The 26,460-nt window shown below is 33.0% G+C and overlaps 1 protein-coding gene across 7 annotated transcripts; it reads left to right on the top strand.

The window, feature by feature from the left end:
* Positions 1 to 43: 43 nt before the first annotated feature.
* Positions 44 to 26,326, top strand: LOC134247745 (high affinity copper uptake protein 1-like). Of its 7 annotated transcripts, none has more exons than XM_062730119.1 (7): positions 44 to 182; positions 4,520 to 4,681; positions 17,884 to 18,090; positions 21,409 to 21,475; positions 22,794 to 22,965; positions 23,510 to 23,551; positions 26,115 to 26,326. In XM_062730119.1, exons 2-7 carry the CDS (start codon positions 4,658 to 4,660, stop codon positions 26,314 to 26,316), a joined length of 714 nt encoding a protein of 237 aa, XP_062586103.1. In that variant the 5' UTR covers positions 44 to 182; positions 4,520 to 4,657; the 3' UTR covers positions 26,317 to 26,326. The 7 variants fall into 7 exon arrangements, with proteins under 7 accessions (XP_062586103.1, XP_062586104.1, XP_062586102.1 ...); XM_062730120.1 differs by lacking the exon at positions 23,510 to 23,551 and adding an exon at positions 24,230 to 24,268 and having other exon boundaries at positions 4,517 to 4,681; XM_062730118.1 differs by having other exon boundaries at positions 4,517 to 4,681.
* The last annotated feature ends 134 nt before the right edge of the window (positions 26,327 to 26,460 follow it).

The raw sequence follows: 26,460 nt of genomic DNA, 5'->3' as shown, positions 1-26,460 counted from the left end.
GAAAATATCACTGAAGATGTGTGACCTTTCACCTGAAACTAAAAGGTTGACGTCGATCATTCTGAATGAAATTGAAAGCTTATTCATAAAATCGTGATGTATATTTAAATCATAATTATTTGGTCACTTAATTCATGACATAAAGTAGCTTTATAGAGGAATACCCGTTTTAAGAACGTAAGGTAAGAAAGAAATTGATTTCTAATATTGTTTAAAGTTGTTTATTATTTATTTTCATCAGATAAACATATGACATCATGTCACAGGTGTACATCTGTGTTATTCTTAACAGATTGGAATTTATTTATTCTTATTAATTCAACACCAGCTTGTGTAAAATCGGTATGTATTATAGCAATAAAGTCGATGATATGGGTCATTGTACCCAATCTTGAATAGCAAGCACCTGTTTATACAACTTCATTAACATTATACAGTTTATTGTAAAATGTTGGATTGACACTGCCTGCCAGTTTTAGTACCTTGGAAATAAACAATTACGAAATTGAAAATCCAGCCTATTTCGACCAATCTTATTTTCATAGCAATTATTACTTGAAAAGACTAAAAAAACGATAAAAAATTAAATTCAGTAATACATGTATGTTGATGGTATTACCGTTAGGATGAGGGCAGAACCTGTACTAATTCAGTTATTATTTAGAATTGGGTCGTCAAACTTCAAGTAACATTTGTGAACAAAAAAATCTTTTGGATCAATGTGTATAAGTCCAAAATTTTCTCTTGACGCCCGGCATTGACGTTAGAGTTCGCAGTGAGGAGTATCACTTTGTGTCGCTCGCTGTGCTCACCAATAAGTATTTATATTAAAAAAATGGTAAAATGAAATAGTTTGAAAAACCTGGATTTTCAATTTGCCCTGGCTTTTGTTTGCCTACCAGTGTACCTTATACCTATTTTCCTTATTAAATCTTGACTAGGTTCAAACAGTTGTTAACTTCTTACACTTTTAATTAATATATTTTTGAAATTTTGAATGTAATAATTCATAAAATCAGAGACATGAGAAACTAGCAAGTTAAAAGAATTAATTTCTTCAGTTAATTTGTCAAAAAATATGGTCATGGTTAATTAAAACATTAAAATTAAAAAAGTCCCATAGGGGTGGTTTGCTTAAAATTTCACATCATAAATTTTCCCCTTAGGCATAATACATTGTAACACATTAAAAACCTGAAATTGAACCTAAAAAAAATTAGGACCAACCTGACCTGTAAAATTATGGAACTGTGACAGCCCTTCCATCAGTGTATTTCAATTATTTTATTATTTTAATTTCCAGATAAATTGCTATACTATGGATCCTTTTATCATACTTAGGTGACCATTTAGGCCCTTAAGCCCTTAAGCCTCTGAATTTTTGTTTTGTACAATTTTTTAGCAGATTCATATATCTTTTGTTAAAAAAAAAATAGGTCTAGGTCATTTAACTAAACAAAATTTAATAAATGTACGTGATGCATGCATGGCTTCATGTTAGGATGCTGGTATGAATATCAGTATTTACAAGAGAACATAAAAGATCACCTTCTTAATTTTCACAGCGAAGTTCAAATGGCTGAGTAGTTTTGAATCCATGCAGTATTCATGTAAGGGGGTTGAGGCCCAAGGAGGGGATGGGGGCAAATTAAGCTCTAAAAGGAAACTTCATTTTTTTGTCTTTTAAAAGCAGATTTGTAAGTTAAGATATTTTAACTATCTTTTGGCATAATTAGAAGTAAATTCTAATAACCAGAATCTAAGGATTTATTCAGTTTTAAGCAGGGCTCGAGCTGTGATTCGCCATTGTCGCCAATTGCGAATTTTTTTCAAAAGTGGCGAAAAGAAATTCATAAGTGGCGAAAATGATTTTTTTTAGATGTACCATGTACAAAAATTGTGTAGTCCTAGTTTGCTCCTTTGTTTATTCAATGATAACTCCCATTGTTTATTTAATTCAGCAGAGGTGGGAAAATTGAAACCTGCATGTAGGAAACCACGTCTCGCTTGAACGAACACAGCTGACTAGGTAACTAGTCTGGTATACCCTGGAGTCTAGAGTCCAAGTTGTTAAAATAAAGTCAAGTTTTAAATCTAATTCTTATTACTTTTTAATTACTTCTTTTCCCAATTAATTAATGAAATGATGAAAATTTACATTTTTAAAAAATGCCATATATTTTTACTACGTCTGTAGCCCCCCCCCCCCCCCTCCTTCCCAGGCAAACAAAAAATTATAGACAAGAGGACATTTTCTGTCAAGAGTTGGCTGATATCAATTCAGTATCAAATTAATTGTATAATTCCAACTTTATTTATTTATTTTTTAAATGGACACTACCATAAGCTTTAAACATAAAAATTTTAAAACAATGTCTGTGATAAACATAATAAAAAGAAAGGAATAACATAAAGTGCATTGCATTGTGGAGAAATCAGATGTAATAATGCCTTTCCTTTTGTCGCGATAAGTGGCGAAAAATATTTTCGGTCCAGTGGGAGCCCTGGTTTTAAGTAATATTTTATTACAGTTTAGGACACAAAAGGGGAAGGGGTAGAAAACACACACACACCCCACACACACCCCCCTTCTATAACTGCCAATATACAGGGTTACTTTTTTTCCTTTAGTATGGACTTGATTTTGATCTGCATTAGAAATACACTTTTTTTCCCCTCCTCTTTTCTCGAAATGATTTCTTTACCATTTTTTTCTATTTAAATTCTATAGATTAAAATTATCTACCCTACAAGTAATAGTTGATTCAAAAACTGTAAACAATGTTCTTTTTTTTTCTTTTGGACAATGAAGCTTGAGGTATTTCCTGCATGTAATATTCCAGTTGACTCCTTTAGAATTAGTCATCTGTTTCATGCTAGTCTAGAGATGGTAAGGACCTCTTGTTTATCAAGTCTTCTGTCTATAAATTATGTATTGATGTGGTTTTTATTTTTATTTATTTTCTTTTTTTTATCACTTGGAACAACAGATCAAAGTCTTATTTTGTACATAATGATAACAAATTTTGAGAGTCACATGGATCATTACACTGTGAAAAAAATCTACTTTAGTGTCGATAAGTAGGCATTAAGTTGTCAATCATGTAATATGTTTGACACAGGAATAAGGAGTGCATTTGAGAAGGAACTCCATATTTTATTATTGATTTATCATTACATATTAAGATTTAAATCATTTAATAAAAAAAACAGAATTTTGTTATTTTGTTATTTATGAACTCATGTATACAAAAGGCCCATAAAGTTTGAAAAACGTGCATTTACAACAATTATACATGTAGCAGTAAATATCGTGGAAATGAATATAGCAAATAAATATTTACAGTAACATGTACAGGCAGTACAGCTAGTTCATCTTCAATGCAGTAAACACCGATTCCTCTAATCATGCTAATGCCATTTAACTTGGAGTCACTATTAAAGACATGTTGGAAGTGTCATCAGCTTCACTTTTTCCTTATAACATGTATAAATTTCTTCCTTGCTATCTAGAAGTTTAGATATCTTTTTTAAATTCTGAATTTCATTATGGCCAGTTTGAGACCAAGGTTTGAACATGTTGAATGTCTTATTCATTTTGATCACCAAATTTTTTAGCTCTTTTTAGCTTAAAAGGCTCAGTTGAGGTATTCTGATCTAAAAGCAAGCAGGCTTTCTTTTAAATATGACTATTACCTATTTTATGGTGATAGTCACTGGTCAGCTAGGGAAGCTTACTCCTCTATGGCACCTGAATCTACTTCTTATGTTTTCAGAATTCTCACCTACTGTGTTAGCTCTGCTCTCAATTTTTATTGTTTGATTGAACCTTTTAGCATGATAACTATTCATAATCCTCCAATTTTGTTTACCGTATTTGATCTTTGACGCATGGCTTGATGTCTCTCATAGGCTATGTACAAAGAGATCTGGCATGCAAATAATTCAAAGCTATCTATTTTCAATTAATCTTATTGTTGCAATCCTTGGAAAATGTTAGTTTACATGTGAATGCATGACATATTAGTGGGTGTGTCTCATTGAAAATTCATCTTCATTCTTTAAGATGCTAACTGTTTTTGTTGGAAATTTAGTGATCAACATGCAATTATCGGTATTTTTCATTACCATAATATCAGTGTACATGCAGTTGTTGAATTAAAAAGTTTTAAAACTTGCACCTCAATCGAGATGTCCTTGCTGTACTTGAGAAAAAGGTAAACATGGTAAAGGTTATTTAAATGGTAAATCAAATTACAGGTACACGGTATTAAGTTTTAAACAGACCTATTTTATATCAATTTTGGCTGGCACATATATACATGTATACCCCAGATATTTTTATTTACTGAAACAGTTTGTTGAACTGCAAAGTAGTTGGAGCCTTTCAAGGCATGTTTTGGGGGAATTTATTTTTTAAAAAAAAGGATGTCATTGTGGCAAATTCTTTCTTTTATTAACATCTATAGCACGAGCAAGATCAGTGATTTAAATGTGTGTTTATAAATTTTCAAAGCAGGTAAAACATCCTGGATGATTCTATGCATATTAAAGAACTTCGCAGTTAGGAAAAGGTGAAAGGAAAACACAACAGAAGGGGAGAGACTTCAAGAATCAAATTTGGGACTGCTGTGCAATTATTACTCCATCCTTCACAATGAGCATGATGAATATGTCAATGGTAAGTTTATTTACTATTTTTTTTTTTTTTGAGAAAGCATTGTCTTTTATAAGATTTTGATTTTAAAGAAAGCAAAGGATAAGCTTTGTTAATCTGGCTTTTTTGAGCGATATGATTTAACATTTGCCTATTGTTTGCTTGTCTGTTATCCAGCATCTTTTTCATGTTATTGTACTGTTACAAATCCTTCCTGATTGGAGTGGGTTTAAGTCTGTTTGATCTTTCATGCACTGTTCATCATTGATTAATTATGAGATATGTACATTTAAACACAGCTAAAAGCAGCTAAAGATATCAGGATGCTCCAAGCAAAAAATGAGTTGCTTCAAATTTCAATGTCAGTCAAATTGTAACTTTTCATTGCGGAAAGGACAAGTTATATGATCATCTTATGGTTACAACACAGAGAGAATACTGGTATCTTACCATCATGACACGGGGGCATAGGTTCTAATCTAGTCCACTCCACAACTTGGTAATGACTTCAGAGTGACCTTTGAAATACAGGTTCAAGGACAAAATGACAGAACCAGACCAATGCAATGAATATTTTTCATTTGTTTGAAATAACAGTAAAGATTAACTTGTCTGCAATTGGGTAAGGGACCATCATTGCTAGTTGAACACTGTTTTCTTCATCATGTTCATAGATGAGTCAGGGTTTTGCTTTGATTTTTTAGTCAGGATTTTTGCTTTGATTTTCAAGTTGGTTGCAGAAATGTATGGCACATGAGAGGAGGATTTTATGTCAATTTTTATATTGCTTAGCACAACCATTTTGGAGGGGGGTCAATCTTAGTTTGGACCTCGAAAATAATTGATGGAAGGATAGCCTTGCATGATATCAGAGGGATCAAATCTTGCAAAGCATCCTTGGGTAGTGTAGAAATTAGTTTTAATGATTAATCTTCAGGGCTAGAATTGGGTCATTATAGTAGATCCAATTTTTACCAAGGAATAAACAGGGGGAAATTTTCCTGATGAGGAACACATAGGTCGTTTGACTTAGGTGAGCATTATGGACCATGGGCATTTTCTTATAACTATGTCCGAGTTTTACAGGGAGATCTCATCTCCATAAACTGGGTCAAGTGAAGACCAAGAAAACAATCAAATCAAAGTATTATTTGATATTTAATTAGTCCTTTGTATGTTGAGGTGCTTTTATTACATGTATAATCAGGAAGTGATAACCTTATGAGGGCATGAAGAGTAGCTGGTGCAACAGGGCACACAGGAGTCAAATTGATTTGATGTTACCCTCACTATTGTTTGCTTACAGAGATCAAGTAAGCATAATGAAAAAGTTTTGTATAGTTTTTTTTTTTTAGATGAATGAACTGATATTTTCTGTTCTTAAAAAAAAAAATTCACAAGCTCTACTGTTTGAAGTCCTTGTCTATGGGATTTTTGTATTACTAAGTGAAAAATATATTTTGTTTTAAGGATTTAAAAAAAAAGATGTGCTTGTGAAACATTGATGACCATGTATAGGCAAAATAGCAAAGGTTAAACTTTGTCAAATACAAATCAAATATGTTGGTACCCAAAGAAAGGTCTTCTCACAAGAAATACTACTGTGAAGTATGAAAGCATAAGTTATGGCTAAAGTAAATGATTGGTATTTTTATATAATTGTGTGTCAAACTCTAAGGTCAAGGTCAAAAGGTCAAATTTGGTGGTATACCCCCAAAAAGGTCTGGTCACAAGGAAAACACCTGTCAGGCTGTGAAATATGAAAGCTATATAGCCTCACCCAGTCAAAAGTTATGGGCAAGGTTAAAGTTTTTGCAGACAAACAGATGGACAGGGCAAAGACTATATACCCCCGAATCTTCGATTTTGGGGGCATAAAAATCAAAATACTTAGTCTTTATAAGCTAGTGTGTAATGCGTATATATAATTCTGAGCTTTGATTTTATAAAAAATAAGCGGGGTTTCAGCTGACGTACTGTTGAACATCCTCTTTTTCATATCTGATTAATCATAAAACAGAAGAACAATTGAAAATGGTCACTGGAAAACATAATAATAGATCGTTGTTTAATTCATATAGAACCTTCTCCCTGATTCATTTCCCTTGTGTTTGATTGGTGAAATCTAGAACACATATAAATTGTGAGTTCATTTCATCAGCTACTAGCTATAGGCCTTTCGCTTCCTTCATTTTACTATTGAACAGGCACTTTTGGGACACAACATCTTTAGGTATGTGAAATCTTTGATTAAGTCTTTAGGTATGGGGTTAAGAACAGTGGCAGATCCAGAAATTTCAGAATGGGAGGGGCATCATACTGTTGTCAGTAAAGCACTTATAAAAAAAAGTTTCGTCTTATATTTTTGCAAACATCCATAATAAGTGCAAATCAAAATTTGTTTTCATCCTGGCTCCTGCTGGGCTGAGAAATTTTGCATTTAGGGTTATCAAAATCCAGACTTAACTGTTGTTTAAAATTTGCCCTTTTGTATAGTTTTTCAAGTAAATGACTCCGACATACATTTTAGCATTTTATCCTAATGCAATTTGTGTTAAGTTTTATTTAAACAGGAAATGTTTACGTTGTTACTCCCCTTGTCGGGGACAAGCCCCTTAAGATGTCATGCAAAAGGAACATTGTTTTCATGCTTTGCTTACACTGAAGGGCATGACTTGGTTACTTAGTTGTTGGGGGTGCTATATAGATAAAGACTAGTGAAGTGTATTTGTGATCTTAATCCACCAATACCTCATCAATTAGAGCAAGCAAATTAGCTGATTAAAGAAATTTTAAACAAATGGTTTAATCATTTGATCTATGACTTGATATACATGTAGAGTAGATAACATTCTTTCTTAGCAGTTGGAAAGGTACATGTAGATCTATATTACTACATTTTTTCATGAGAATTTTTTTTCCCTTAATTGATCATATTGTTTTTCCATTGTGCAATTTTTTTTTATTAATTTGAAGAAAAAAAATGCCACAGAAATAAACATCTGTAAAACCTTAATATTGGGGGTGGGTTGATGGATAGGTGGTGTGGGGATTGAGTGTTAGTGTTAATATAGTCTCATTCTGTAATTAAATGCTTATGTGCATAAAATATTTAGACTTCATATGTTTCTTGTTTGACTATAATGATGTGCACAGTGAAATTTTCGTCCTAATGCAGGTCATTATCAATGTCGCAGGACTGCTTTGGTGTGCATGCACTTTATTCAGGGTGTTTAATTTACTTTGGTACGTGACATAATTTAGGTACTCTGTGTACTGTATGTTTTACCTTGTAGACATGTAATCATTGATAGTCTACTCACGTTCACAGATATAGTATCAGGACATGAATATTTAAATTAAAATGTGTATTAGTGTACAAAATATATCCTATTTAAATGACATTTATTTTAATGAGAGAGAGGGAGAAATGTAATGTTTATTAGATGACAATGAATATATTCCCAAATGTGTTTTTTCTTGTGTCAGTAGACACATGATACACTTATAAGCAGTCTGTAAAAAAAAAAATTGGTTAATTTATTTTCACTATTGATCAATACTTCTGATATGTACACTTGGAATGAATACCTTTTTAAAACACTTTACTTTTCTGTGAAATAATAAAGGAAATAAAATTACATATATAATTATCTAAGTGATGTTTAATATATTCAAATACATGTACATCCTCTTTCTTTTTTGAAATTCATGTTCGATCGTTTACCTGTTTATTATTGATATGGCGTCTCATTTCTCAGAAGAAGAAAAAACTGTGACGCAACCGAACTAAGTGAAGTTGGTCACTGATTCCTTGAAAGTGATCTTAGATTAATGATTTAAAGAACCTCAAGAAAACAAAGGGAGTAATAAATCAAGAGAGTAAATTATCATCCATACTGTGACTCGCTGATTAACACAGGTGCCTGAAAATTCATTTAGCGGTTTGTCATCTGAGACAGGAAAGACAAATCTTTTAAGGCCGATCAGAAAATCATTTTTTACATGGTAGAGATTCCCCATACCTGTGTCACATGTTTGGTCTGAGGGTTTTCCCTCTATCAAAATTTATCTATTGCTTTGGGTCCCTGACAGCAGCTGTTACTGGGTATACTAGGCCATCTATATAGGACTTCATGCACATTTCGTTTTCGGGGCAAAGTGTTATTTTTATTGTGGAATTTTAACAATTTAAAAAAGGTAGGCTCTAATGAATGAGGGTATGTGTATAGATCTACTCAGAGATTAAGTGTAATTCACACAATGACTTTAATGAATGCATTTCAATTCCATGGCATTCAAAATTTCTGGTGATACCCTGTACTCTGTTTCAGCACAATATAAAGCAAGCAGGATCTTAAATTTGTCATATATTTCCCTTTCAATGTTAAAATAAAGTACTTTATTTTGAGAATAATTTTTTTTCCAAATATTTTTATGCTCTAGTATTAATTTTTTTAAAAAGATAAATTATGTAATTTTCCTAATCAGAAAGTTAATTAAGGTATCTTACTGTAAATCGATCATCTTATATTAAATATCTTAATTAAAATGCATTGATGCCATGGATGATTGCACATTTTTGTCTTCAGACCTTTTTCATTTTTCTCACCTGAGCCGAAGGCTCAAGTGAGCTTTTCTGATCAAAGAATGTTTCCACTTAAGCATAGTGCCGTGGCCCCTTTTTCGGACCCCTCTAACTTTATCTAATTAACTCAAATGTTAATTATTTTACACCTAACTCATACTTTGTTATCTTTGTGGTATATTACTTGCAGAAATTCACACTGAAAACCGTGTCTTAGTTTTATAAATGGCAATTTAAAAAGCCATATACTTCGTGTTAATTCCGGAATGTTGCGCTTGTCCGAGTTGGGTTTTAATTGTGTCACATTAATATTCAGTGTAGGCCGGGCATTTCATCTATCGATTGAAAACATGTAATATTTAGCCAGTTATAATGGCTTTTGGAATTTAATACAAAACACAAACTGTATACAGAAAAATAAACACAAAGAATTTTTCAAGGATTATGACATTTTTTTTTTACGAAAGATGGTACTGGGGAGGATCTTCGAGATCACAGGTGCTTGAGGACAGGACCCCCCCCCCCCACCCCTCAATACAGACCCCCGGGCCTGTTAGACTTTTTTCACATAAATTATATATGGATGACACATTTGTGATATAATCTATCCTATCAATTCAAAAAATTTGCTTAAACTTACATTTTATAAAAAGTATCTACCCTCTCTATATATAAATTAACAAGCTTTTTACGGAGCATTTGCGGAGTTGGCAACCTTGTTGATTTTTATATAGAGAATGTAAGGCAGATTTAATAGAACGTTTGTTTAAGGTAATTTTTCGATTTGCTGGTATAGATCTTTTTACAAATATGGCAATGAAAGATTTTTTATAAGAAAAAAATAAAAAGCCCAGGGGTCTATAAAGCACCTGTGTTCGAGATGTATATGATCCCTATAAATCCAGATTCCCCATCTTGTGGTTGTTTCTCGGTGGAAATTTAACATTAAATTAAATGAACTGAGCCTACTTGTATATGAAAACGGGGAAAATCATAATTAAGAAAAACTTCTATATTTTTTAAAAGGTTAGTGTCGTATTGCAATTTTAAACTCTCTCTCTCTCTCTCTCTCTCTCTCTCTCTCTCTCTCTATTCGTACGTTTTAAAGTACAGTAAATACCCCGTACTTCTCACACATAATGGTGTACGGAATATTTTTTGTGATGCTGCATGTGGTGATATTTTATCACTAAAACAATTTTTTTTAATTGTATGTGCGATTGTTTTGTATTTTTGTTGTTGTTTTTTGTTTTGTTTTGTTTTGTTTGTTTGTTTGTTTGTTTTTTTTTTGGGGGGGGTACTATTAAGAATTCCATGCCAGTGTTAAACAATCTACATATTCTACCCCGTGTCCTTATATTTTTACAATCAAAAACACTTTGAGGAATGATGCTACTTCGAAGATGGGGGCTAAATCTTTGAAACTCGTTGAGCCTCTAAACGTGCCTCTTAAATCCAAGGACTAAAGATAAAATATTGTTACATTTTTTTTCCAATTTAATATTCCAGCACCCTATCAAAACACTTGACAAAAAAAAAATAATTCTATGTTGATTGATTGAAAATGTACATGTAACGGTCTAAGTTGGACCCCTTTCGACGGAATCTACAACCACGTGGTTTATCGATTTTTTTGTATTCACAATGTTACCTGAGTCTACAAATCACGTGGTAAATTTGAATATTAAACAGGTCACAATGAGGTCAATGACATGTAATTACCCGTAAACAGTGAAGAAAACTGTCAGCGTTTTGTATCTTTTTTCAAAAAGTTTACCCCGAGCGCAGGCTTGCCCAACATTCTCCCTTAAATATGTTGAATTTCCAAAAGTTCTACACCTTCTGTCTTTTTTAGAAATTTGGGCAAGCATGCGCTCACTATGTATTTCAGCTCAAAAAATCGGAATATCTTTGAATAACAATGGAGATTTGTGATTTGCATTGACCCCTCTTACAAAACACGTCTCGTTCTTCAATATTACTCACTTTTAATTTCTGTAATTTTGCAAAGTTGCAATCTAGACCTTGAAGAATTGTTTTATTACTTTCATTAGGCTACTTTCTATACCTTATTTATGCACAATTTACCGGGGGCCACGTTTAGTACACTAAGTGCAATCATTCTTTGTCCGTTGTCTGTCGTCGTTGTCGTCGGCGTCAGCGTAAACTTTTCACATTTTCATCTTCTTCTCAAGAACCACTGGGCCAATTTCAACCAAACTTGCCACAAAGTATCCTTAGGTGAAGGGGATTTAAGTTTGTTAAAATGAAGGGCCACGCCTGCTTTCAAGGGGAGATAATTATGAATTAGTGAAAAATAAATGGCATTTTTAAAAAAATCTTCTTCTCAAGAACCACTGGGCCAAGAGAGATGAAACTCATGTGGAATCCAAACTTGCCACAAAGTATCCTTAGGTGAAGGGGATTTAAGTTTTTTAAAATGAAGGGCCACGCCTGCTTTCAAGGGGAGATAATTATGAATTAGTAAAAAATAAATGGCATTTTTAAAAAAATCTTCTTCTCAAGAACCACTGGGCCAAGAGAGATGAAACTCATGTGGAATCATCCTCAGGTAGTGTAGATTCAAGTTTATTCAAATCATGACCCCCGGGGCTAGGGTGGGGCCAAAATGGCCGACCCAAGTATTACATAGGAATATATAGGAAAAATCTTTTAAAATCTTCTTCTCAAGAACCTCTGGACCAAGAGAGATGAAACTCAAGTGGAATCATCCTCAGGTAGTGTAGATTCTAAATTTGTTCAAATCATGACCCCCGGGGCTAGGGTGGGGCCAAAATGGCTGACCCAAGTTTTACATAGGAATATATAGGAAAAATCTTTAAAAATCTTCTTCTCAAGAACCACTGGGCCAGGAAAGATGGAACTCATGTGGAATCATCCTCAGGTAGTGTAGATTCAAGTTTGTTCAAATCATGACCCCCTGGCTAGGGTGGGGCCAAAATGGCCAACCCAAGTTTTACATAGGAATATATAGGAAAAATCTTTAAAAATCTTCTTCTCAAGAACCACTGGGCCAGGAAAGATGAAACTCATGTGGAATCATCCTCAGGTAGTGTAGATTCAAGTTTGTTCAAATCATGACCCCCGGGGCTAGGGTGGGGCCAAAATGGCCGACCCAAGTTTTACACAGGAATATATAGGAAAAATCTTTAAAAATCTTCTTCTCAAGAACCACTGGGCCAGGAAAGATGAAACTCATGTGGAATCATCCTCAGGTAGTGTAGATTCAAGTTTGTTCAAATCATGACCCCCGGGGCTAGGGTGGGGCCAAAATGGCCGACCCAAGTTTTACATAGGAATATATAGGAAATATCTTTAAAAATATTCTTCTCCAGAACCACTGGGCCAGAAAAGATGAAACTCATGTGGAATCATCCTCAGGTAGTGTAGATTCAAGTTTGTTCAAATCATGACCCCGTGGCTAGGGTGGGGCCAAAATGGCCGACCCAAGTTTTACATAGGAATATATAGGAAAAATCTTTAAAAATCTTCTTCTCAAGAACCACTGGGCCAGGAAAGATGAAACTCATGTGGAATCATCCTCAAATAGTGTAGATTCAAGTTTGTTCAAATCATGACCCCTGGGGCTAGGGTGGGGCCAAAATGGCCGACCCAAGTTTTACACAGGAATATATAGGAAAAATCTTTAAAAATCTTCTTCTCAAGAACCACTGGGCCAGGAAAGATGAAACTCATGTGGAATCATCCTCAGGTAGTGTAGATTCAAGTTTGTTCAAATCATGACCCCTGGGGCTAGGGTGGGGCCAAAATGGCCGAAAGTTTTACATAGGAATATATAGGAAATATCTTTAAAAATATTCTTCTCCAGAACCACTGGGCCAGAAAAGATGAAACTCATGTGGAATCATCCTCAGGTAGTGTAGATTCAAGTTTGTTCAAATCATGACCCCTGGGGCTAGGGTGGGGCCAAAATGGCCGACCCAAGTTTTACAAAGGGATATATAGGGAAACCTTTTAAAATCTTCTCTTCAAGTATTTCAAAGCTATGATTAGTGATATTTATATGGAATCATCCTCAGGTAGTGTAGATTCTAGTTTGTTCAAATGATGAATGCCAGGGGGGGGGGGAGGATGGTGTTAAGGACGGTACACACGGTGAGGCTTGCCTTATAAGTCGAAAACCTTACGTTTTGCAGGACGTACGGCCCTCATGTCCACACACTAAGGCAAGACTTACAAGATTATAAACAACATTTACATAAATTCTATGTGGTTTGAGCCATAAACATTGCACATATCTTAATAGAATAATAGATTACTAGCTATAGAACTTTGAAATAATTTTACGACCATTGCATTCACACTTCTTAACAAAGAGGAAAATGTTTACAGAATTTTCATTATCTTATTCGAATATACTTTGTGTTCCTTTCAATATACCAACGTGTATGGTTTAATAAAAATAGATTGAACTTTGGGTGAATAGTTTTCATTGGTTCAAAAATAAACGTCAGCTAAGTCTTGTATTAAGAAATAGAGCAGTGTTCTATTTCTAAGTCAGACTTTTAAGGCTCGAAAAAACGTGTATTAAGGGTGTACACACGGTAAGGCTAAAACTCAAGTTCCATGACTTATAAGGCAAGACTTATCGTGTGTACCGGCCCTTAAATTCAAGCCCAATGTGCTCAGGTGAGCGCTGTGGCCCCTGGGCCTCTTGTTGTTAGACCTTTCAGTTGTACAGGATGTCAACAAATTCTTCTCTTTTTATGCCCCCCTTCGAAGAAGGGAGGGCATATTGCTTTGCTGCTGTCGGTCTGTCGGTCCACTTAGTTTCCGTTCATTTTCTTCGCAACCAATGTACGTACTGAAATGAAATTTGGTATACAGATATATCACATGAATATCTAGGTCAAGTTCTGTTTTGGGTACAATCACACAATTTTTGACAGAGTTATGCCCCTTGGATTTAGAAAAATTCCATTTATTTGCAGTTTCGGTTCATTTTCTTCGCAACCCTTGTACATACTAAAATGAAATTTAGAATACAGATATATCACATAAATATGTAGGTCATGTTCTGTTTTGGGTATGATTGCACCATTTTTGACGGAGTTATGCCCCTTATAGACTTAGAAAAATTCCAATTATTTGCAGTTTCCATTCATTTTCTTTGCAACTGTTACACATTCTGGAATGAAATTTAGCGTACAAATTTATCAGATGAATATCTAGGTCTGATTCTGTTTTGGGTATGATTGCGCTATTTTTGACAGAGTTATGACCCTTGGACTTCCAATTATTTGCAGTTTCTGTTCATTTTTTTTAAGAGGTTGCACATACTGAAATGAAATTTGGTATACAGATTTATCAGATAAATATTTAGGTCAAGTTCTGTTTTGGGTACTATTGCACCCTTTTTGGCAGAGTTGTGCCCTTTTGGACTTGGAAAAATTCCAATTTGGGGGGAGGGGACACAAGTGTTTTACAAACATCTCTTTTTCTCTGAGAAATTATATCAACGTGTCTGAAAAGATGTGGTTTAAAAATTCAGCTTCATTGTCTCTTGACCTTTGTTACTGTCTGAGTGGTTATAGCAAATTATGATTATTTGTTTTATGTAATAGCTTAATGTCATGAGGATGTGCAATGTTACTAATTTCTGAATTCCTTCTACTGTTTAAGGGCTTCCAAGAAGCCCACTTCCAGGGTATGATTTCTTTTGAAAAAAAAACTTTTTACTAAGAACAATATAATTACATATTACTATAATCTTTTTAAAAAAATTAAATAATTATGCTAAGGTTGAAGATTTATAGTAAAGTTTAGGATGCTGTAGGTGCAGATATTCATTTTCCAGAAGATTGATTACAGAAATAGATGTATACGCTGCAATTATTATACATGTTTAATGGTGAAAATTATGAATGTAGGACATTTTCAGTTAAATTTTAAGTTTGTGTTCAAATCAAATGAATTTAAATAAGGAAATGATGATTTTATTATAAAAAATTATGATAAACTGAAGAAATTTCTGAATCAGCTGTATGACAAATTGCAGTTACACTGTAATTATGTATTATTGTAAAATGTTCATGATAACTGAAAACAGTCAGTTTGAATATAAAATACTAGTAACCCCCCTCTTGAGTTTTAAAACTTACTTCAAGCAAAATGTATCATGATATGCCAATATATTGTTTCACACAGCCCTATAAATTCGAATGTGAGCTAATTTTGTCAATGAATAGAAAATACATTTGCTGTTCTAGCAAATTATCAGAAAGAGGTTTTCAACAATAAACACTCTACAAAAGTCATTGTTTTAAGATACAAAGATTATTGTGTATTTTTCAGCAAAGTCCTAAATTTTGCGATAGCTGAACTAATGACATCTTAACGCGCTTTACCGCTTTACGTGAATGGCATGACATGTTTACAAACAAGACGTACGAATTAACTGATGTATTTAAGTCATACTTCAGGAAGGAGACCACTCCAAATGTACTTCAGTTTAAGTGACGGTAGATTTGATACACTGATTTCAGTTTTATAATATCTCTCTTTGTCAAGATTTCATCTAATGACTTAATCATTTAAAAATAGGTTTTTTGTGATTGTATAGTTGAAGTATTTTCTCGAAAAGTCAATTGAGTATGTGGCAGATTTATTTGTACAGTTGCACATGTAAGTATTTTCTACATATATGATGTGAATTAATTTTAGGCCTTATCTTGTTTGAGAAAATATATAAAATGATCCTGGTCTGATTTTAGGTCACCCGAGTAACTCTTGTGACCTAGCTATTAATTGTTTGTCTTTGTGAAGTGTGCAGTGTGCATAAATGTAGACTATTTTCAACTTTATCTTGCCTTACACCATTTTATCAGTTTCAACTGATTTTGATATATAGCATCTTAGGATATAAGGAAAAGAACTTGAATGAAAATTCTATGGTTCCTGAACTTAAAACGCTAGAATTTGCAAGTGTAATTAATCATAGTAGGATAACACATGCGCATATAGTAAGGATTTGCATCTTTTTTTTTATCCATATTTTAGGCCTTGAAATCCAAATACATGATAAACAAAATTTTATATTTTTGATTTCTTTCATTTTTCAATATTTTATATATATTTTTAAAAAAATTATACCATTTTTGGACTTTTTTTTTGCCCTGACTCCAAATATTTCGAACTTTTTTATTTACTTCACCCCCTCGGCCGGACTTTTTCTTAAAAATTCCTGTTAAACTGAAAATTTAAAAACTCTGGCCTCAGGGGCACAAACCATTAGAATTCATTCATTTTCAAAGATCTTTACTCCTGTAAAGATTAGAAGGGAAAATGGTATTACTTTGTCTCTGTAGAAGTTTTGGGAAAATTGATGAGAGATATAACACTAAAACATGCTACATGTAATATCAAAGTGCCAGGGATGGACTATTTTGTGCTTCATAATATAGTTGTTCATTTGTAATTTGTTATCACTTATTATAGACATGTTTGCTGTGTGTTAATTTTACTTAATTGAGAATACAGAGACATTTAAGAATCTTCCTTTCTTTTGGTCCTATAGTAAACAAACTGGTTACATGTTCAATATGTAGAAAATATCAAATAGCAGGTATTGCATTAATGTCTGAACTCAGGCAGAGAAACAATTTCCATTCATGACAGAGAAACAGAAGTTTCATCAACTCTGTAAGAAAGTTAAACAGAGCATTAAAAGTTTTGAAGTTACATCAGAAAGAGGACAACAATGCTAAAACCTCATGATCCCAAAAGCTCCTGATATATAAATGTAGGCTGTAATAGAGAAGGCAGTGATAGAGACAAATGGTACCAGAAATACTTTGGGCCTCAAGACCATAAACGTAGAATAGACGTCGGTCAAATTTTGATCCTTAATATCAATCATTTGAATTCTAAATAATATATGTTTTAAAAAATTAGAGTATAAATATTTGAATACAATCAAAAGTTATATTCATTTGAAATTTTGAGTTAACAACTTTGTTCTCTTTTTTATATGGTTTTGCAGCTTGGAGTCATTAGAACTTGGATTCAATTGACAGAATTAATGCTATATATTATACAGTGTATAACAAAAATACATGATGAGAAGTACAAAAAGACAAAAAATGAGAGAATTCAAAATTAAACAAATGGAAAACAACTAGTGAAAAATAAGGGTTGACACCCAAATCTCTCAGGGATAGATCAAAAAGGTATCCAGAATAAAATATAAATAAAAAAAAATAATAATAAAATTGTGTAGAAAAAGGGCAAAATTGAATGAGAGAAGTAGAGAGAGAGGGAGAGGAGAAAAATTTAAAAAGACTGGGGTGTTTATAACATGATGAAAATGGGGATGTTAGGTCCAAGACAAACAAATTCATAACCATTTAAGTCACCCCACCATTAGAAGCCGATAATCAGATGTCAACAGGCCTGTTGTTTATCAGCATGGAGAATGTGAAACTTGTCATGAAGTGATATCAGGTCTGCACAACAGAGATATAGAACTGTTTTTCACAAAGTCCATGGCCAACAAAAGTGCAAGCAAAAAATTAGTCTGCATTTGACAAACCCTCGGTAAATATGGATTTAAAAATAATTAAATTAATTATTAAGAGTTTTAATGTTATATTTTCAGACCACAATGTCCATGATGAACATGACAGGAATGACGGGGCATGATCACCACAACATGCATCATGGGAGTACAGGGATGACGGGCATGACCATGGACCACAGTGGGCATGATATGAGTGGGCATGGTGGGATGGGCGGGGGCATGGGCGGCCATGAAGGCATGCATATGAACATGAATGACACTGATGGGTGTGGCAATGGCATGTCAGTAAGTACCTGTAGGGAGGAAACCATGTTAAAAGTAGAGGAATTTTTAAGGAGGAAAATTAACCCCTCCGGAAAATGGGTTTCATTAGGTCTCCAAGATAACACCTGAAATAAATATGTTTTTAACGAGGCCGAGTCTAATTATTTCTACCCTAGGGATTTCGATAATTTTTATTAATTAGTTTTTACTGTTATATTTATTGTTTTAAGATTAAAAAATCGAATGCTTACCACCTCGATTTCTTTGGGGGTCATCTCAAAAGTTGTCAAATTTTACTATTGGACCCTATGGAAATTTGTTGGAAAAGCGCAAAATTATCAAATTTTTTCCATATTTTTCATATTTCTGCCCTAGAGATTTCTTCTTCAGTCAAATAGATGAAAGCTATTGTAAAAAGTCACCAAATTGTGAGATTTCAAAAACGTTGACCATCTAGATTGGTCTGGATCTTAAACACCCAATTTTATGTTAACGCCCCCAAAATCTACTTGATTCAAGATCAATAATTTACCGCCTGTCAATCATTAAAAAAAAACAATAGCTTCTGATTTGATTGACAGGCCAGCTATTGATAGTCTGAGTTTGTGTCTTTTGAAAACGATTGCCTGGTCACGCGTCAAACACTTTCATGTAGCCGCGTTGTATACACGGGGATTAAAAAAAGAATCTTTGTAAAAATTTATTTAAAAAAACAATTGAGAGTAGATAATTAAAACATAACATCATAAAATATTTGATTTCAATCTCAACAGCTACATTGTATTTTAGGCGATATGTCGTCCAAGATATCTGCTGTAGAATTTAGACTGGTCCGTGCACAGAAACGCTACTTAGTATTTGCCGATTAAAATTGGAATATGATAAATAAGATATTTAGCACAAAATTCCTTTATCCCATGTTTTATCTATATGTATTTATGAATACAATCTACACCATGTTCCGTTGTAAATGAAATGTCAGAAACATGAGTTTCGAGATTGTAACTTTTAGTTCGAATTTCCTAACGACTGTTAATACCCAATATTCGAAATTAGAAAGTGGGACAAAGCCAAAGATCAATTCTTAAAAGTATAAAAGAAATCTTGCAAACAATAAAAAATTGTAAACACACGAACACCCGGAAATGGTGAATATTTTCGACAGTATTGTTGGTCTGAACATAGGCAGTATTACTATCGCAGTACATTGTATAAATGTTCACACGACGGATAGGCCTTTGAATGGAATATTTTATTATTTTTTAAATTTTGATATTTACACAAATTTAATTAAAAAGAGATGTGCTTACTTTGTAGTTTTACTCTATGTTCTTTTCTTAACATTTTTTACATTTTTTTTTTAAATATAAAAACGATATTTCTTTATAACTTTTTTTTCTTCATTAGATATCGCTGAAAGTATATAAATAAATAAATTTTATATTGAAATATTTCAGTTATTTCAAGTAGTTTCACTCAAATTTAGACACGAAACACGGAATGTTGACCCTGATCATCAGACACAGACTTCTTGTGCAATGCTACGTGTATACAGATTTTTGACATCTTGGGTATTGGGGGTCTCCAGGTAAATAACACCACTGTTACTTGGACCACTCCCCCTCCTCAGGTAACCGTACGGTAAAAAAATTGGGTCTTTAATTACAGAGTTTATTTTTTCGATGCCCAATATCTCTAAAATTGCCATATTGTGGTATTGGTGCAGATGAATTATCGGCGCATATGATTTTTTAATTGGTACAAAATAGCAATATTTAGATTGCTGATATGTTTCTTTTGATGTTCTGTCATCAGTTTTTAGTAAACTATCCATGGACGTCTATGAACATATAAGCGAGTCATATACCATTCTTCAGCGTCATGCATTGCTTACAAAATCGGAAGACAGTGACGTCGTTAGAGCCATTTCAGCTTTTTTCCCCAATTATTGTCAAAAAATCACACTTTCAGACCAGAAGGCGTTTCAGATAATGTTAATCTTATGTTAAAATCACAATATTTGGGAAAGTGTACTTTTGCACTTATGACTGCGTGAAATTTAAAAGGCTGCGCAAAAGTCATGCGCACTCGAATTAGACTCGGCCTCGTTAAGAAGATAATAACACCTAACATAGAGAAGGGGAGGGGGGTTAAATACTTATTATAGATAATTATGTTTTTTAGGAGGAAAAAAACCAAAATTGTGTTTTAAAGGGAGAAAATCAGTTGTAATTTTAGACAATAAGCACCTGACTTAGATTTGAATTTTAAGGGGGGGGGGGGGCACCTGAGTTGGTGGTATAAATCTCAGATTAATTTGTTGGTGAGGAGGCAAACACCTAATTTAGATTTATTAAATTATTACTGAGCAATAATTTGGATATTTCAGTATATTCCAATTTATTGACAAAAATATTGTATTGAGATGAGTTTTAAGGTACGTGTACCTGTATATGGACAATCTGCTAAGGCTTTGGATTTGTAAAGTAAAATATAAAATTTATACAATGTGGGAAACCTTTTCAATCAGTAAGGTTACTGGTGTAAGGTGGCTTTTCATTGCAAATCTAAAGAAATCAACAAGTACTTTTCTGTTCCAATATATTTACATGTATTAAATACACTCTGCTTGTAAATGAAGGTTAAAAAAAAAACAAGACATTATCATTTTTAGTTCACATTGAAAATAATTTGCTTCTCACAATACAGTTGAAAATATCACAGAATATTATAAATACAGTACGGAATTTCAGTCTGATACCCAATCCTATAAGGAAGATAACATCTGGTCAAGAGATCAATTTTAAGGGGGGTACTTCACTGACTTGAGATAAATGCATTTTTAGGGAGGAAAACCCTCAGATAAGCTTGATTTTATAGAGAGGAAAACATCTGAAATAGGGGGTGTACATGTATATCTCCATTTTTTTACTTGTTAATTTCATTTTTGTTTCCACAACGATGGTAAGTTACCTTTTTTGCAATACATGTGTAAGCTATAGCCTATTTTTGTACCCAATCACAATGTTTCTGTAATTATGACTTCATATGTACCGGTACAGAGTCATTTCTGTTTTCTGTAATTATGTCTTATGTACAACATTTCTGTGTGTAAATGTGCCAATATACAAAATGAGACTGAATTTCAAAGATGTAAATGTCAAACAAAATCAACATGTACAAATAATTTTTGAAAAATGCAATGCAAAATGCGAGATCAATCTGGTTGTGAGAAGTTTTATTTGTCTGTGGATGGGAGGGGTGGGGGTAACTTTTAAACTTGAAATGCTCTACAATTTATACCATGATAACCCTAATATTCCTTTCAAATTATTTCAGATGTTTTTCCATGCAGGAAAATGTGAATATATACTATTTGATGGAGTACAGACCAAAACAGTGGCAGGTAAGTCTAAAAAATGTCTGTAAAAAAGTTTAAATCATTCAGACATGTAGTTTTTAGCAACTTCATTTCCTTGTTACATTGAGTGAAAATGATAAATGAAATGCATTTGAACTCCTGTATCTTGAATACCAAATAAGATGAAGTACATGACTTAAAAGTCCCGACTTCCAATTAAAATTTTCCTCCCCCTAGGTGTCTGGTATCCTAGGACATCTTGTCAATTTTTCTAAGTCCCATTAAGTTTGAGATAATGAGGGTTCTCTGTATTTTTCACCAAGTTTCTGTTCATTTTCTTTGCAGTGGTAATTTGGTATACACATTTTTCATAAGAATAACTAGGAGAAATTTTATTTCGAGTACGATCGAGCCATATTTGAAAGAGTTATGCCCCTTAGACTTAAAAAAGTTCCAATTATTTTCAGTTTCTGTTCATTTTCTTTGCAGAGGTTACACCTACTGAAAATGAAATTTGGTATACAGATTTTAGGTCAAGATGTGTTTAGGGTATGATCGGGCAATTTTTGACAGAGTTATGCTCTTGTACTGAAAAAAATTCCAGGTATTTGGGGGAGGGGGTATAAGTGTTTCACAAACATCTCTTGTTTTATTTTAAAATTTACACATTAAAAAATATGTTGGGATTACTTCAGAGGCTAAAAAAAATATGCATTTTACATTTATTTTGAAGATTTCAGTTTTTGACTATATTGAATATTAAAATATTTTTTTTTATTATGAACTTGAATACAGGTGCCCTCTAGTAATCATGTGTCTGACCATCATCGCTTTTATTTGATGTGATAACTTACTTGAATGCCTCTCAAAATACTGGTACACTTGATATTTTTTATGTAATTAAAGGATGGTTAGAGGAAATTCCCTGTATTAACAGTTTTTGTGTAGGATACAAATTATTCTCTTCAGAGAAGTGGATAGGCATGGCCTATGCTTTTATCCATGAAGTGGATGTTGGAGGGCTGAACCTATACACTTCTCTACAAGAGAATAGGACACAAAACAGAATTATTTTGCTAAGACTATTACACATTTATGTGATGCAATAAAATCTATTTTCACTTCACCTTTGGTGCATTTAAGTAAAGAATTGAAAAAAGAAAGTACATAATTTTTGGCTGACTTGTTTCAAGGTCAAGGTCAAAATACCAAGCTTACTGCCAGGGTAATATATTAATTGTACTGCAAAGTGCCATTAAAAATGACAATTGCAGATGTGACAATCCAAGAATTGCAGAAGTGAGAACCCAATTTATAGCAATTTTCAGAGCAAAACCATTGAGGACACGTAAATATTTTTTAGGTATGGTTGCTGCCTGTATCATCGTATTCTTACTAGCAGTTCTATATGAGGGCCTAAAGGTGTTCAGGGAATACCTCCTCAAGAAAGCCTTGATCACAGGCTCTAAGTACCAGGAGGTCACCATAGGAGCCAATGGACAATCTATTGTAGCCGAGACGAACATCAAAAACAGGTATAAAGTGACAATGGACTAGTTCAAAAGAAATTTGATCAATGTTTTTTATTTTCTCATTTTTTCCCATTAGTTTATAAAATCAGAAAAATACAAGAGAAAAGAATTGCATATCATTTTACTTCAAAAGAATGTTAGAATTTTTTTTTTTAAAAACTCCAATGATGTGCTTGAAACTACTCATAGATTTAATAAAATACTACAACATTGAAGCAGATCGGGATGTGGCTCTGGCATGGCAACTTAATTTATTAAACATTAACTTGCAGCTTCTGGTTGCTACAAATTTGCAGATAAACAACTTCAAAATAAAATGCTGAAATCAACTTTTCAAAATAATTTTAATAGCCCCCCCCCCAAAAAAATATAAATACTTATTTAACAGGACTATGTACCGGTACTTGAACTATTTCAACATTATCATTAAAATGCCATTACTGATTTGAGATTTTCAACCCAGCTTTTGAAGGTTTTTGAAGAAAAAAAACTTTTGTTTTTTTCAAATTCACCAACTTATTTTTGTAAAATTTCAAAACATTTTCAGCAATGGACTTGACTACAAGCCTGAGAAGAAGCATTCAACTGGGTGAATTTTATCACCTTCATTGAATAGTCTGCTTTCATATCATGCTAGATATATTTATCTTGGTGCCTCCATGATAAAATCTACCTTGCGGGGAGCAGATTTAAGGCTTATACATGCTAGAAATTAAAATCATTCATTATGGCTTGCATGATTACAGTATAGAAAGAGCTATAAATGTCTGTCTTCACCCCTTGTAATAGGGAGAATAAAAAAGTTTCATTTCAGCCATGATAACTCTCCATTGATCAAAGATGGAAATAACTGAATATTAAGCCATTACCTCAACAATAAATTATTTCATTCAGATAGGAAGTACTTGTATAAGGAATATGTAGATGGAAACTACAAAAGCTTTTGAGAATACTAGCTAGCTATATTTCTCTGACTCTCTGTGCTAAATATTTGAATGTTCTTAGCTTTTGACTAATATGTAAAGAACATAATTAGTCCAGAATAACATCTCCGCCTTTTTTTCACCCAAATAAAAAAAATCATCCGTAATTTTTTTTTTCTTGTTATATTCACATTCTGGTTCCAGTTTAACATCTGAAGTATAGGCATGCAAGAATAAACAATTGAAAGGAATGTTGGACTTTAAATTAATATTGTTTTAGTTTTTACTAACACTGAGAAAAGACAGAGAAAAATGTTGCATGTGAATTGTTTTGTTTTTGACAGTCATCAAGTGGTCTTTGGTAATCCTATTCTACATAACAGGTATGCCATGGAGTTGTAGCTCTGACTACTAATGGTACTTACCCGGTAGTACTTTTCTATGTAAACAAACGTGTACCTTAATATTGTAGATATACCTATATATGCATTTCTTAAGTTTGTTTTAAATTAATATATAATTTTATTTGCTTTATTTAAAGGGAGTGCAGGTTTTTGATCTTTGTTTGGAAAGGACAAGGGTACTATATTAGATCTGTATACTTTGGACACTTTAAATTTCTTATTTTTTAGAGTATTGGTTAGGAAAAATGCATAATGGGAAATCTGTCAGATATACAGTGTATTCTTTCTGTGGTTTGAGATGCAAAAGGTATTTGGGGGGGGGGGGCTAACATCTGAACAGACCTCCACAATAGACAGACAGATGGACAGACAGCACCATACTGTAAAATGTCTCCTGTTCATCTATTTGTGGATTTTCTATATTAATATGTAGTTCACTATAATAAACATAGTATTTGTAGATGGAGGGGTGGGGGAGGTATATACAAATTGCCTTGTCCCTCTGTCTGTCTGTCAGTGACTTTTGTCTAGACCACAACAACTTCATGGAGAATTGTTGGAAGCACATACTAGACATTTTTATGGGGAAAAACCCTCATTTGATACTTGGCAAAATCTCTTTTCTGTCAGTTTCAATAAATATACATTGTGAATTGTACAGGAAAGTGTATCAAGATTTCTTTGAAAAATTTCACATTTTTAAGACATTTTAGAATGCAGACATATTAACTCTTATATGTATCTTAAAAATAATTATATTAAAAGTACATCTAATTAACCACACAGATTATTTCATTATGGCCATGGGGACATGTACTTGCATGTGTTGTATTTAACCTTTTGGTGATGGTATATAACCCTGCATGGTTGTGGTTTAGCTATTTTGCTTGAGTGCATGTTTATTGTTTACATTTACTGCCAAAGGTATTAATCAAAGTCGAGCTTGTTTGTTTATACTGTAGTAAATGCCATAATTAATATATTTTTTTCTTCTTTTATTGCAATAATATTTTTTATCAGTTGTTTTTAATACAGACAAAAGAAGTAAAACAGCTGAAAATATATCAAAAAAAAAATGTGAACAAGCTTTGTCAATTGTTTTGTGTATGGAAAGTTTCATGGCTTTGTCAGGGTGAAATAAAATATAGGCTTTGAATTTGCTTACATAAAGTATGACTTTGGTTACATAAAGTCTATCAGTTTATCCAAAAAGATCATTTAAGGTCTATAGATCTGAAAACAAACATGTCCATTCAACATTCATGACATGAAAGTTACCCCCTTAAAAAGAAGATGCTGTAAACTTCTTCTTTGTAATAGATTCTTGAAGATGCAAGGACTTTATTTGTTCATAGAAGCTACTTTGTTTGAGGATTGAAAATACAATGTGGTGTTTTTAATAATATAGTACCACTGTCCATTGAACACCCAAATGAGTTTGAGAACAAATCTATTGAACTTTGATGCAGAGAACATATGAAAGATCAAGAGAAAAGTATTTAAATAAATCAGTATCTCACATACCATTAGTAATATATTCTTCATTGTCCAAAAATCAAAAGATTTTATTAAAAGTAAAATAAAGATCAAACAAATTGAAAGTAAACTGATCTCTGTTTGGTGGTTTGGGAGACTTCGTTAAATGTAAATGTGAAAATAATTAGAAAAAAATCCCTAGTTTTAGTTTTGCTACTTCCGTCCATTAGATGTGTATAGTTCAGTTAGTATACATGTGTATTGTCTCTTATACACTGTGCAGCTGTGAGATTTTTGCATCAATTTTAATATGAAAGTTATTAATTTGAATTTTCTCTTCACATTTTAGACTAACGATGATCAGCACTTCCCACCTGATACAGACAACCCTACATGTGGTACAGGTGTTTATAAGCTACTGTCTGATGCTCATCTTCATGACGTACAACGTCTGGTTATGCCTAGCGGTGATTCTCGGAGCAGGTGCCGGATACTTTTTCTTCGGCTGGAAGCGAGCTGTTGTGGTAGATGTTAACGAACACTGTCACTGAGAATCAAAAATTTAAAATAAAAACGATGATGGTTCCAAACTCATGTGATATATATCAATTTCTTATCCTCCTTTATCAGATTGTTGAACAAGATTATTCCAGGGACTAGTAGCTCACAGAGCATTATATTTTAGATACAAGCAT

Source organism: Saccostrea cucullata, unplaced genomic scaffold, assembly GCF_032062105.1.
Source record: "Saccostrea cucullata isolate Sc308-1 unplaced genomic scaffold, CSIRO_AGI_Scuc_v1 ctg64, whole genome shotgun sequence".
Lineage (NCBI taxonomy): Eukaryota > Metazoa > Mollusca > Bivalvia > Ostreida > Ostreidae > Saccostrea > Saccostrea cuccullata.
The sequence above is the reverse complement of the archived record's forward strand: the minus strand, read 5'-3'. Positions and strand labels throughout refer to the sequence as shown.

Excerpts from the sequence above, each read along its gene's own strand:
- LOC134247745 (XM_062730119.1), top strand. The coding sequence starts at position 4,658 with ATGAGCATGATGAATATGTCAATG. Across the intron at positions 18,091-21,408 it reads GGTGTGGCAATGGCATGTCA|ATGTTTTTCCATGCAGGAAA; the intron begins GTAAGTACCTGT and ends AAATTATTTCAG. Across the intron at positions 23,552-26,114 it reads GAGAAGAAGCATTCAACTGG|ACTAACGATGATCAGCACTT; the intron begins GTGAATTTTATC and ends TTCACATTTTAG.